The 12,991-nt window shown below is 35.3% G+C and overlaps 2 protein-coding genes across 3 annotated transcripts in view; both read right to left on the bottom strand.

Moving 5' to 3' along the window:
* LOC125263285 overlaps nt 1–12,991 on the bottom strand; it is a 1,003,076-nt gene that overhangs the window by 930,588 nt on the left and 59,497 nt on the right. The window lies entirely within an intron of this gene.
* On the bottom strand, nt 8,363–9,814 carry LOC125263294 (ribonuclease-like 3). Its single transcript, XM_048182305.1, has 2 exons — nt 9,652–9,814; nt 8,363–9,425 (listed from the first exon to the last, which is right to left on the bottom strand). The coding sequence occupies exon 2, from the start codon at nt 9,420–9,422 to the stop codon at nt 8,964–8,966; it is 459 nt and encodes a 152-aa protein (XP_048038262.1). The 5' UTR covers nt 9,423–9,425; nt 9,652–9,814; the 3' UTR covers nt 8,363–8,963.

Below are 12,991 nucleotides of genomic sequence, written 5' to 3' on the forward strand. Positions count from 1 at the left end.
CAGCAATGCATGATGGGAGGCATGGATGAATTTTGATTGGTGGCACCCAGAATGCACTGCAACATGCTTTATGATGGCCACCACTGTTGAGATTCACAGGATGATTCTTGAGCTCTGTGTGTTTAAATGGAAAAGACTTTAAATCACAACTTTTGAGAAATCCTTTGGATTACAATGATAAAGCTGATCTTCTGCTGTAGAATCACAGTGCTGCTGTAATCAATAATGTAAATCTAACTCAGAGATTGAGCTCTATATGATCTCAAAAAATTATTATGTAAAAACCACCAACAGATCATCCTTTTATTTGTTTGTATAGCTGTTTTAACTCAGTTACAGTAGGCAAACAAAATACAATATAAAAAATTAAGGGTCAAGAGCTCAATTACAGCAAACACCGATCTCCAAAATGGTGACTAAATATTTTTAGATTTTTCTCCTTTGGTGATTCTGCTTGTTATCATCAGGTGTCTTCAATAATGGTCAATCATCACTCAATTAATCACTTAATTATCTCATTAACTTTAACACTGCTTCAGTGGGTGGAATGAAAAATATGGCAGGACTTTTCCTTTCTGACCCCTGGAATGTCCACCTCTGACTCATATGAACCTTTTTAAAATATATCTTTATTTGTTTTCTGGATATTGAGAGGTTTAGTGACATTGCTGGCAATAGAGACCTCACTGAGCCATCGGATTTAATTTAATCAAAAATATCCTAAATTGAGTTCCGAAGATGAAAAAAGTTTTTACGGTTGTAGAAAGACACGAGGGTGAGAAATAAATGATTCTCACTTTTGGGTGAACTAACCCTTTAACTCATTATAATTAAGTAATTTTAACAAGCAACAAAAATCTTTTCTTTTTTTTTTTCAGAGTGCCATAGATCTAAATGTAATGCAGCACTTTTCACTATTAGTTAACATTGAGAGCTATAATAGTAAAACATGCAAAAAGAGAGAGTAATACTTGGCTATTTCAAATGCAAAGATTTTATCCTATCACAACAGTGGGCATTTACACTGAAGTCACACAAAAGACACATCCCTTAAAACAGAGCGTTCAAACCAGAAGGCTAAAATAAGGGTAGGAAAAATGACTTTTATTTCTAAATTATGACAATTTTGGATGTTAAAAGCATACTAACATTATGATTGCACCCCAGGAAACATTATAAAACAATAATGCAGTTCATAACCCCTTTAATCCAGATCTGTGCCACTCTGTCTGTCACGGCTGTCATTCTTTGCAACATGTGGGCTGTGAGAAAAGGGGCTGTGTGAACCGGAGCTGGGCCAGAAAAACATTGTTATGTGGGTGTTTGTTTCACCCGCTCTCTGCCACCTGCATAAATAAACCTTGACAACTACATTACCTGTGTTGTCTCCTTCTGTTCACTGACATCTGAGAACATACTTAATATTCTGTATCTTTTTGAATAACATCATAAAATTTTATGCAAGGCATCAAATGTTTCCATCACACTAAAAAACTGACGCATGTCATGCCGTATGTAGCTTTACATAAAATTAAATGATATACAGCATAATAATGTATTCATAGCAGGGCCGTGCACAGACCTTTTGAGGGGCATATGCTGAAACTGAAAAAGCCCCTGAAAGTTCAGTTCGCTGCACTCAGGGGGCGGAGTTAAGAGGTTTGACTGACAGTTTGAGCAGATCCAAAAAGATTTTGTCACAAGCTCGTTTTAATACTTTTATTAGGCTAAATATATTTGTAAATCAGACAGACAGACGTAAACTGTGACCAATAGCATTGATTTATTGAAGAAAATAAATAAATAAAATAAAACGCCGCCAAAAAAAGGGCACTTTGGAGTGAAAGGACAAAAAGGGCATGTGCTCTGCACACGAGCCCTACCTGTGCACGTGCCTGATTCATAGATAACATAAAAAATGCACACAAACCTGTATTTTACCGAAGACATGCACCAATTTGAAGGAGTTGCACTGCTCTCTCCTGAAGAGGTCGCAGAAAGCCCGCAATAAAAAATCAATTAACCCATTATGTTGGATTATGTCTGACTCAGAATCTGGGTAACACAAAAACTACCCAAACACTGGAAAAGTAATCCCCCATAAATGACCCAAAAGGCTCAACACAGGACTTTGGAAAAAATAACCAAGGATTTTTTTAGAGTGTTCGGGTGAAGAAGTTTGGGTGTGTAGGACCTGGACTTTGAAACGTCATTAATGTTTTCCTTTTTGAATATTTGCGAATAGCAAATAAGGGTGATGATTCCCATCAATCACAGTCATGTTTGCACTGTCCAGTGTTTAAAGGTCAGATTTGGTTTGCAATAAATACTCCAGTGGTACTGAAGGACTACAGTGAAATTGGAGGAAGTTTCATCAGTATTTTCTGGGGTTTGTTCATTAGCTGTTGATACGGTAAAGCCTTCAGGCAAAAGAAGACAACCGTTAGAACAAAATATTCATTTACCCAGAACAACAAGGTAAGAACTTTAGCACTTTATTCAGCAAGTATAAGATATACAAAGAAAATGCAGGTCTGGAACTGTGTATGTATGAAAAAGCTAGTAAAGTAAATAAGATATGTGGAAGTAAAAACAAATGAAGAGTCCAATCATTTATTTTATTAAGTATGTTCTTAATTAATCATGCCTAAACTGCTTTAGTCAGTCAAATGTCAGTAAAGGTGTTTTAATGTATGTATTGTTCACAGGTCATGGAGATTCATCAGTCTGCTGTGATTCTGCTGCTGATCTTGAGTGTGTCATCCTTCACTCACGGACAACCAGCAGATATATGGCCACGCTATGAAAAATTCCGCAATCAGCATGTGTATGGCGTTATTTTACTGTCTAATGTCGAGAGCACATTATTGTGACGCGAGAGCATATCAATGTAATGCGCGAGCGCAAATCTGTCCGCTCGCGCGCGGATTTCCTTTGCTCTCGCGCAAATCTGTCCGCTCGCGCGCGGATTTCCTATGCTCTCGCGCAAAACTGGACGCGCGCTCTCAAATATACAGGGCTCTCTCATGAACTGCCTCTCCTCTAGCTCAGATATTGCGTGTGCACACTCAAACTGTTTCCTGCGTGCTCAAACGTGACCTGCGCGCTGAAACTGCACACGTGCGCTCACGAATCTCTCCGTGCTCTTGCAGAAATTAATTTGCTTTTGGATTAAACGCTGTCAAAAGTTATCAACCAATCAGAAGAGACGACTGATCCATGTAAATGATACGTGGAATCTTATTGGCTGAGAGTGAACTGCGCCTGGAATTCTTTCGACAAAAATGGATATTTCATAATATTTATCAAATGTAACCTAGTAACTGCATCACATTACAGGTCAAACCCCAATTTATCTAAACAAACAAACAAAAAATGTTTCTTAAAGTTATTGTGGTCATACGTTTTGTGTTGAAATTTATATAAAAAATAGGTAACATTTTACAATAAGGTTTTTATTTGTTAACATTAGTTAAATGTATTATCTAACATAAACTAACAATGTGCAATACATTACTGTAATTATTAATCTTTGTTAAGGTTAAAATACAGCTGTTTGTTGGTTGTTTACTTCACAGTGCATTTACTAATGTTAACAAATACAACTTTTGATTTTAATAATGTATTAGTAAATGTTGAAATTAACATGAACAAATATTAATAAATGCTGTAGAAGTGCAGTTCATTATTAGTTAATGTTAACTAATGCAGTTAAATAATGTTAATGAAACCTTATTGTAAAGTATTACCAACAAATATCTTCTGATTTAAGACCGAACAAGATCAGGTCAGATCATCATTCCCTTAATACTTAAAATGTGGAGATCACATATACCACCATAGTCAATTTCTTTTGAGGTCGGGTATAAAACATGACATACAAAAATACTTAAGCTCGTATGTGTGCATGATTAATCAAAATAAAACGATCTTATTCCTAAATGACAATGATTCGGTTATGTCTATTAAACCTTTGAAATTACGAACATATTGGAATATTTAAACCTGGTTTTGCATTGCCGCTGAAAGCAGTGGTCATAAACTATATGTTTTAAACAGCTTCACAAAGCGTTTTCAACAACACACTATTGCTACTTCTGTGTTGCAAACATTAAATAATAATGCAAGTATTGCAATAACAATTTATAGTCCGAATATACACTGATTTTAGCAATAAATGACCTTTGAAACTAATGTTATTACACTGTTCTGCCAGTAGGTGGTGACCAGTGACTGTTAAAATGTATTTGATGATCAGAATTATTAATTCAAGAAATTCATTTAAAAACACTGGACGAATCATATCTTCATTAATTTCAAACGATATTGTAATGAATTCATTTAAATTAATACATATTTTTAAATAGGCTTTATAACATTTTACACATTTCTAAATAGACTGATTTATAACATTATTAGTTGTTTAATCTTTTGTTTTTAATTAATGTTTAATTTAATGTTTTGGTCCATGATATTGGCTAATATGATGGTTTTTGATAAATCGTTCAGTGGGTTTGACCTGTAATGTGATAGCTTATTAATATAGAAAACATCCAAGCGCCCCATTCCAAGCCATTTCTAAGATATGTCCTGCATTTTGATTAATATTATTAAATATTATTAAATTGTAAAGAAATGAAATATCCATTTTTGTAGAAAGAATTCCAGGCGCAATTCAATCTCAGCCAATAAGATTCCACGTATCATTTTCATGGATCAGTCGTCTCTTCTGATTGGTTGATAACTTTTGACAGCGTTTAATCCAAAAGCAAATTAATTTCTGGAAGAGCACGGAAAGATTCGTGAGCGCACATGTGCAGTTTGAGCACGCAGGAAACAGTTTGAGTGTGCACACGCATCTGAGCGAGAGGAGAGGCAGTTCATAAGAGAGCACTGTATATTTAAGAGCACGCGTCCAGTTTTGCGCGAGAGCATAGGAAATCCGCGCGCGAGCGGACAGATTTGCGCGAGAGCAGAGGAAATCCGCGCGCGAGCGGACAGATTTGCGCAAGAGCAAAGGATATCCGCGCGCGAGCGGACAGATTTGCGCTCGCGCATTACATTGATATGCTCTCGCGTCACAATAATGTGCTCTCGACATTAGACAGTAAAATAACGCCATACATGTGATTCCTGATATGACTGAAGATATGTGTACCAGAGTAATCAAAAGCAGACGCATCAATGTAAATGGTCGTCAGTGCAAACCTGTCAACTCCTTCATAGCAGCAAATGAACATCAAATTAATGAAGTTTGTGGCAGAGGAGGAACTCCACAGGGTGGGGACCTGTTTGAGAGCAACCAACGATTTTTTGTAGTCAAGTGTACATCAAGTGGTGGGATGTATTATCCAAACTGTCAATATTCTGGGAGGAGTTACACTAGTAAGATTGTGTTGCAGTGTGATAGAGGCTGGCCTGTACATTATGTAAGGTAATAACAAATGACAGGCTGAAAAGAACGTCAGAGCTTTACAATGTCTTGCTGATCATTTCTTCAAATCTCCTTTTCTGTCTTTTGTTGTTTTTCAAGCACAGAAATCAGTGAGTCAATCATGAAGCCAAAAATAAATATAATATAATAATAAATACCTGACCTCAGTTAGAGTTTAATGTGCAGTGGTTTTAGTTCTTCGCATGTTCTGTAAACATGAAAAGTTTAAAAGCAAACTCTGTCAATGAAGCATAGCTGTGAATATGAAAATTTCTACATGTACTTTAAAACAATCATTGCTTGTTGTGCTTTAAAAAATCTTACAATCTCTAATTATATTTGAGTAAAATCAGAAAAAAAAGTTTTTATGTACCTTTTTGAAGAGAAGCACAAGTTCACCTTAAGCAAAAAGAAATGTACCCCTCTGTTTATGAGACTCTGAAATGAACGAGAATATCTTCACTGTCTCTCATAATTTACCTTGAATGAGCATAATGTTCAAAAATAAGTTTCTTTAAGTTAATGGTATATTCTGCACATCTTCATGCATGTCTCTGTGTCTATCACTCTGTTTCTAAGCATTAAAAACTTTTTAATGGTAGTGAATGAGCAAAAACAGATGAGGTATGAAAGACGCAGATGTTTTTTCTACCTGTCTGTAATGCTCAATAAACCTTCTCTACTACGCCTTAAACTCGTCTGCTTGATTGTCTTGCTTCTCAACAACACCACAATATTGTACAGCAGTGCTGTCGTAGTTGTCACTGTGCAACACTTTTGGGTCCAACGATCTTTTAATATGTTAGGCCATATTACTTGTCTGCCATTTTTTTATTTTAATGGAAATGGTTTCTTCTCAGCTTGTGGTCTAAACTTATGTAGGATGTTGCATCAGTATTTTTTGTATCTTCTTTTGTGTTCAACAGAACAAAGAAATTTATGCAATTTATGCAACATTCATTTTTACATGGTGTTTGAACATAATTGTGGGTTGGCAGTGAAAACACCTGCAATTGCTGAAAAAGAAGCACCTCAACAAAAGTCAAGGATCAAGAGCTCAACTAAAGCAAACACTGATCTCCATGATGCACTGAAAAAAGTGTACATGCCTTGTTATTACTCAAAAGAACTTTTTGTATTTGTTCTGACACAATAAATGTACTTTTCTAGTATAACGTAAATTAGTTTACTTGACTGGAAGTAAAATGAAGTGTTGTCGATGTAATTTAAACTTTTGCTTCAAAACAAATTACTGACATTATCAAGACTTGGTTTGAGAATTTTATGATCGACGGCCATCTTGTTTTGCTGCAGACGCGTCTGACACAATTCCGTAAAATCGGTGAGTATTTTTTCTATAAATAAGTTTGATTTTATTGTTACTATAATGTACATTTAAATGACATTAAAGTCTGCGTTAATGGATTAATGCACATTTTTTATGTACAGTTCATGTCGTTTTAAATAAGATTACTAAAGCAAATAATATTGCCTTCTTCTCACACCATGTGCTCCTGTGACCATGTGTCAGAACAGGACGTCCCACCTTTAAATGGTACAAATTCAGTCTCACACCAACACTGCTCAAATGTATCATCTGCAGTAAGAACACATTTCTCCCTCTCATGTAAAGATTCTAATCCACAGTGCAATAATTAATGACATAATTTCTTCATCTGCCTAACATCGCTTTACTGTAGCCTCGATCTGCACGCTCAGACAAGGGCTGTTTTTATTCCATCTCACAAGACATTCAGACAGTCAGTTAAAATGTGACCTCTCGCTTGATTTGGCCAACTGTATAAAATGATTTATGAATCAAATGTGTATTGGTTGTTTGCCAAGACAGTTTCCATTCGATGGGAACAAAGGCAGATGATGAAGAGTGACTGATGACACAGTAAAGGACAAGTTGGGAAACATTATTACACATTACATTATTTTCACAAGTTTTTTTAAAGTGCAAGCCTTTTAAATACAGTGTAGCTCCAATATGAACATATTATAATTAAAAACAAAGATCAAAATTAGTCCTTTGTGTCTATTTCATTGCAAAAGGACAGAAACAAACTCCACAAGATCAATGAAGAGGCTAAAGGGCAATATAAACAAAACCAGTGACAAACAACACACAGACCTATATAGGCTACAATAATATAGGCTAACAGCAAAAGTAATAAAATTCTCAGTGTGGATTTATCATCCCATAATATAAAATTGAAATCATCCAACAATGGCTGATAAAGGGGTTTACTGATATTTGCACCATACTTCATCACTTTTATGATACTTATTTACTTGATAATTGGCGCCATCTGGTATTTCTAAAGCGGCATAATCGTATCCCTCAGGGGGATTACAGGATCATTTGAAAGCATATGCAAAAGGGGAGGGGTATTCTTCTCCACTGTACATTGTGAGTTGCTACGTGAATATAGCAATGAATGATAATAAATGTACATATTGGCAACCCTTCAGCTGAACAAGTCAAACTCATAGTGCGCTCAGGCCCAGTTCAGCAGGCTAACAACATTCGTCAAGCCAGTTTAATCGGAGGCGGGTTTACCGTCCACAGAAATTAAGCTTGCGTCATGGCCGTTATTTCTGAAAAGATGTGCCTGTACTCAAAACATAGTTTGAGATCAGCAACTAAATACCAATGAACAACAAATAAATGAAAGTCATGCTAATCTATGTCTGGAAAGCTCTGGTCCAAATGTATATTCTGCTTTATCAATGCAGAAATGTTTTCTGTAAACACAATTACTGATAAACTCAAAAGTCAAGGGTCAAGAGCCCAACTAAAGCAAACACTGATCTCCACGATGGTGACCTCAAACTAAACATTTTCAAACAAACATCAACATCTAAAACTCTAATTATCTTCAAACTGGTGTTGTTGAGATGCAAAACAATCAGGCAGACGAGTTTAAGGGTAGTAGAGAAGTTTTATTGAGGATTACAGACGTCTGTAAAAACATCTGCATCTTTCTTCCCTCTTCTGTTTTTGCTCATTCACTACTCCCATTAAAAAAATTTTCAATGCTCAGAAAGTGTTAACAGAGTGATGGACACAGAGACGTGCATGAAGATGTGCAGAATATACCATAAACTAAAAGAAATACTGTAGTTATTTTTAACATTATACTCAACGTAAATGATGAGAGACAGTGAAAATATTCTTGTTCATATCAGAGAGAAGTACATTTCCTTTTAACCTAAGGTGAACTTATGCTGTTAAAAGGAAATAAATTTTTTATTTTTTTTGCTTAATTATGCTTAAGTACATGTATGAATGTATTGTGTTCATGTTCACAGCTGTGCGTCATTAATAGACTTTGACTTTGTTTACAGCACACGTGAAGAACTGGTTAAAAACCACTGACAGCATGTTAACCTCTAAATGAGGACTCACTGATTTCTTTTTTTTTTTTTTGCACTTCAAAAACAAAGAATGACTAAAAAGGAGAAATGAACAAATGATTAGAAATATATTGTGAAGCACTGCAAGGCTCTATTAAGCCTGTATTTAGCTTCCATTAGGCTTATATATGCCTTCATCATAATGTACAGGCCAGCCATGTTCACACGCCAACACTATATAACGAGTGTCCTGGACCCCTCTGTATTTACAGTTTGGGTGTGTATCCCCGCTGTGTAATTTGCAGGTGACCACAGAAAAAGGCTTGGTGCTCGCAACCATATTGCGGTACGGTTTTCCTGCTTTTCCACAAACTGCTTTAATATCATTTGAATTTGCTTTTATGAAGGTGTTGATTTTTTTGCAGCCATTTTCAGTTTCACTGTGAATAAAATCTCTATTTCCACGAATTACAGTGTCACACTTCTGCACGGTCATATCAGGATTGTAATGCTGTTTGAGGAATTTTTCATAGCGGGGCTTTATATGTGCTGGTGGTTGTCCGTGAGTGAAGGATGAAACACTCAAGATCAGCAGCAGAATCACAGCAGACTGATGAATCTCCATGACCTGTGAACAATACATACATTAAAACACCTTTACTGACATTTGACTGACTAAAGCAGTTTAGATGTGATTAATTAAGAACATACTGAAGAGACCATTCCTTTATTTTTACTTGCACATATCTTAGTTATACTTTACGTTAAACCAGTTGTGCATGTTTTTGTACATAGACCTTTCCAGTCCCTTTGTATTATCTAATAATTCCAGAATAAAGTTCTAAAGTTCTTACCTTGTTGTTCTGGGTAAATGAGTATTTTGTTCCAACAGTTGTCTTCTTTTGCCTGAAGGCTTTAGAGTAAGCAGCTCGGTAATGAACAAACTCCAGAAAATACTGATGAAACTTGCTCCAAACACGAGTTTAGACTTCACTGCTGTCCGTGAGTATCGCTGGAGTTTTTATTGCAAACCTAACGTGATCTTTGAACACTGGCCAGTGCAAACATGCCCTTGGCCAATGTAACTGTTTGACAGGAATTCAATCACTCTTATTTGTTATTTGCAAATATTTAAGAGGGAAAGCAATAATGATGTTTCATAGTCGAGTTTCTACCACACCTGAACTCCTTTGGCTGTGTTTTTAAATGATCTAAAATATCCTGTCGTGATGCACACGTTGATTTGATTGTTTTGCTCTAAATCGGTGGTTGTCAGATCAAGTAGCACATATGATCAAACTGAAGTGTCGCTAGCATGTGAATCGTCTGTTTGTGTCTTTCACAGTGAATGTAAGAGTGTGGGCAATTAAGGGTCTAATGATTAGACACACAAAGCAGATCAGAAACGAGATGTAGAAGATGGTAAAATAAAAAGCACATTTCAAATGTTTTTTTGACACAGTGGTGTGATGTACCACAGTATGAGAACCACTTGCTCTAAGTACACAAAAATTGTCTTTAAACAATTCTGTTCATAAATATTGGTTTATTGATGATTTGTTGATCTAAAAAACCAGAACACCACTACAACCAGTGACAAACAACACAGATCTTAAAAACGTACAAAAATATATCTATCTAATAGAATTTTGTTATATGAACGTTCTCTAAATATTCAGTGTTGATTCTGGGAACATTAAAAACGTCCAGTTTTCTTGATGTTAGAGGAATGTTTTTATAAGGTATAATGTTCCTCAAATGTTCTTTCAATTTAATTTTGATTTAAAATTCAACATTCTAGGAATGTTGATTTGTAACATTCCAAGAACATAAAATTGTCCAGTTTCCTTAATGTTAGTAGAATGTTATTTAAAGGTTACTTTGATGTTCCTGAAACATTCTTTCAATCATTCAAACACCTGCTGTGAACAAACACTGAAAGAAAGAGAAATAAGAACACAAACTACAACTTTCTTCAGCCACAGCCTTAGATGAACTGAAGATAAAAGACATTAAATCTCTGAAGATCTGATTAAACAACTCCACAAACAGCATTACCAGCATCACTTATTACTAACCAGACTGACTTTATTTCTGTCACACATCTACAGAAGATCTTATTGAGAATTAACAGAGGTTTAGATGATGAAGTGTTATTGAAAATGTTTAGTTTGAGGTCACCATCATGTAGATCAGTGTTAGCTTTAGTTGAGCTCTTGACCCTTGACTTTTGTTGAGTTGCTTCTTTATCAGCAATTGTAGGCGGTTTTTTTTTTCAAAAATATTTATGCATTGATAAAGAAGATCAATATGACTGCATTGCTTAAATTTAGAACTGGAGTGTTATCTGAAAAAGAAATAATAAACTCAAATGACGTGATAAAAATCATTTGTAAAACTGAAGTGCTTTAGTACATTTTCAAGATTGTCCAAAACAATTTAAAAGTTAAATACGACACACTTAGACATTAGCACTCATCATTCAAACCTCAACGAGTGTGACAATAGAAAAATAATTCAGCTGCATAATTTATTCATGCCGCAATGTATGCTGGGAGCCATGAATGTGTTTTGTATGCTGGCATGAAACATCAACTTTCAGCTTCTAAAATGCAACAGTGGTGTTACAAATGATCTTTATCACATTGGTTGAGATTTGTACTTTGCAGTAATGCTCCAACCCAAGTCAGAAATTACAAAAAAACTAAACAAAAAAAAAAACAAAACACAGTTTTTAAACCACTTTAATGCAGTAATTTGTCTGTTACTAAAACAGACATGTTGATCTGCTTTATCAATGCAGAAACGTTCTCCAAAAATTCCTGCGATTGATGAAAAAGAAGCAACTCAACAAAAGTCAAGAGCACAACTGAAGCAAACACTGATCTCCATTATGGTGATCGCAACATCTAAACCTCTATTAATTCTCAATAAGATCTTCTGTAGACGTGTGACAGAAATAAAGTCAGTCTGGTTAGTAATAAGTGAAGCTGGTAATGCTGTTTGTGGAGTTGTTGAATCAGATCTTCAGAGATTTAATGTCTTTTATCTTTAGTTCATCTAAGGCTGTGGCTGAAGAAAGGTTGTAGTTTGTGATCTTGTAAGATTATTTTAATATCTGTTTATTGTCCTGAATCGTGCCTGCCTCATTTTTAGTTTGTCTTTTTCACTCATTGAATGCATAGGTCTATGGGAAAAGAGTCATGAACATGAAGCCAATCCTTTCACAAAACCTTCTCCCAATCTTACTTCTGTACATGGCTTTTACACATGTTCAAGGGGTGGTGTCGCAACTGTCCAATGAGAATATACCTTCATGATATAGGAATGTGGTACATACAGAAAAACAAGTCCAAACACGGTCAACTTGGGGCTCCAGGAAGGCCTTATCTATTATTCAATACAAAAAGCAGGGACCCTTTCTTGGCTGCTTTCCAAGAAACACACACACATATACATAGTGTACATTTGTGTGATGAAACAATAACAACTCTTCTCCATTCACCGTTGCAGCCTTAAAGACCAGGAGAGAGAAAACAGGGAGAACAGAGAAAGAAAAGTCTGATTAGATTTATCTTACAGTTCTTATTTCTCTTTCTTTCAGTGTTTGTTCACAGCAGGTGTTTGAATGATTGAAAGAATGTTTCAGGAACATCATAATAACCTTTAAATAACATTCTACTAACATTAAGGAAACTAGACAATTTCATGTTCTTGGAATGTTACAAATCAACGTTCCTACAATGTTGAATTTTAGATCAAAATTAAGTTGAGAGAACGTTTGAGGAACATCATACCTTATAAAAACATTCCTGTAACGTCAAGAAAACTGGACATTTTTTATGTTCCCAGAACCAACACTGAATATTTGAACCACAGATGAGAATAAAGAGAGGTAAAAATCATAAACAAAGACTGCAACATGAAAGACTTTAGGTTTATGTTTACACAGCGTGACCTTGTCTTGTTGATCTTTATTTGTTTTGCCAAAAGCATATGATCAATGACCTCCGAAGCTTCTTTCGTCCCAGCAAAAGCATGACTATTTCAGACTATTTCTGATTCAAAAGCAAATCCCAGCACCTTTTAACTTACATTATAGTACATTATAATGCATTATAATGTACTATATTATACATTATACATTATAATGCATTATAATGTGTTTCAATATTGTAATTTATATAGCCTATA

Source organism: Megalobrama amblycephala, linkage group LG2 (genome assembly GCF_018812025.1).
Source record: "Megalobrama amblycephala isolate DHTTF-2021 linkage group LG2, ASM1881202v1, whole genome shotgun sequence".
NCBI lineage: Eukaryota > Metazoa > Chordata > Actinopteri > Cypriniformes > Xenocyprididae > Megalobrama > Megalobrama amblycephala.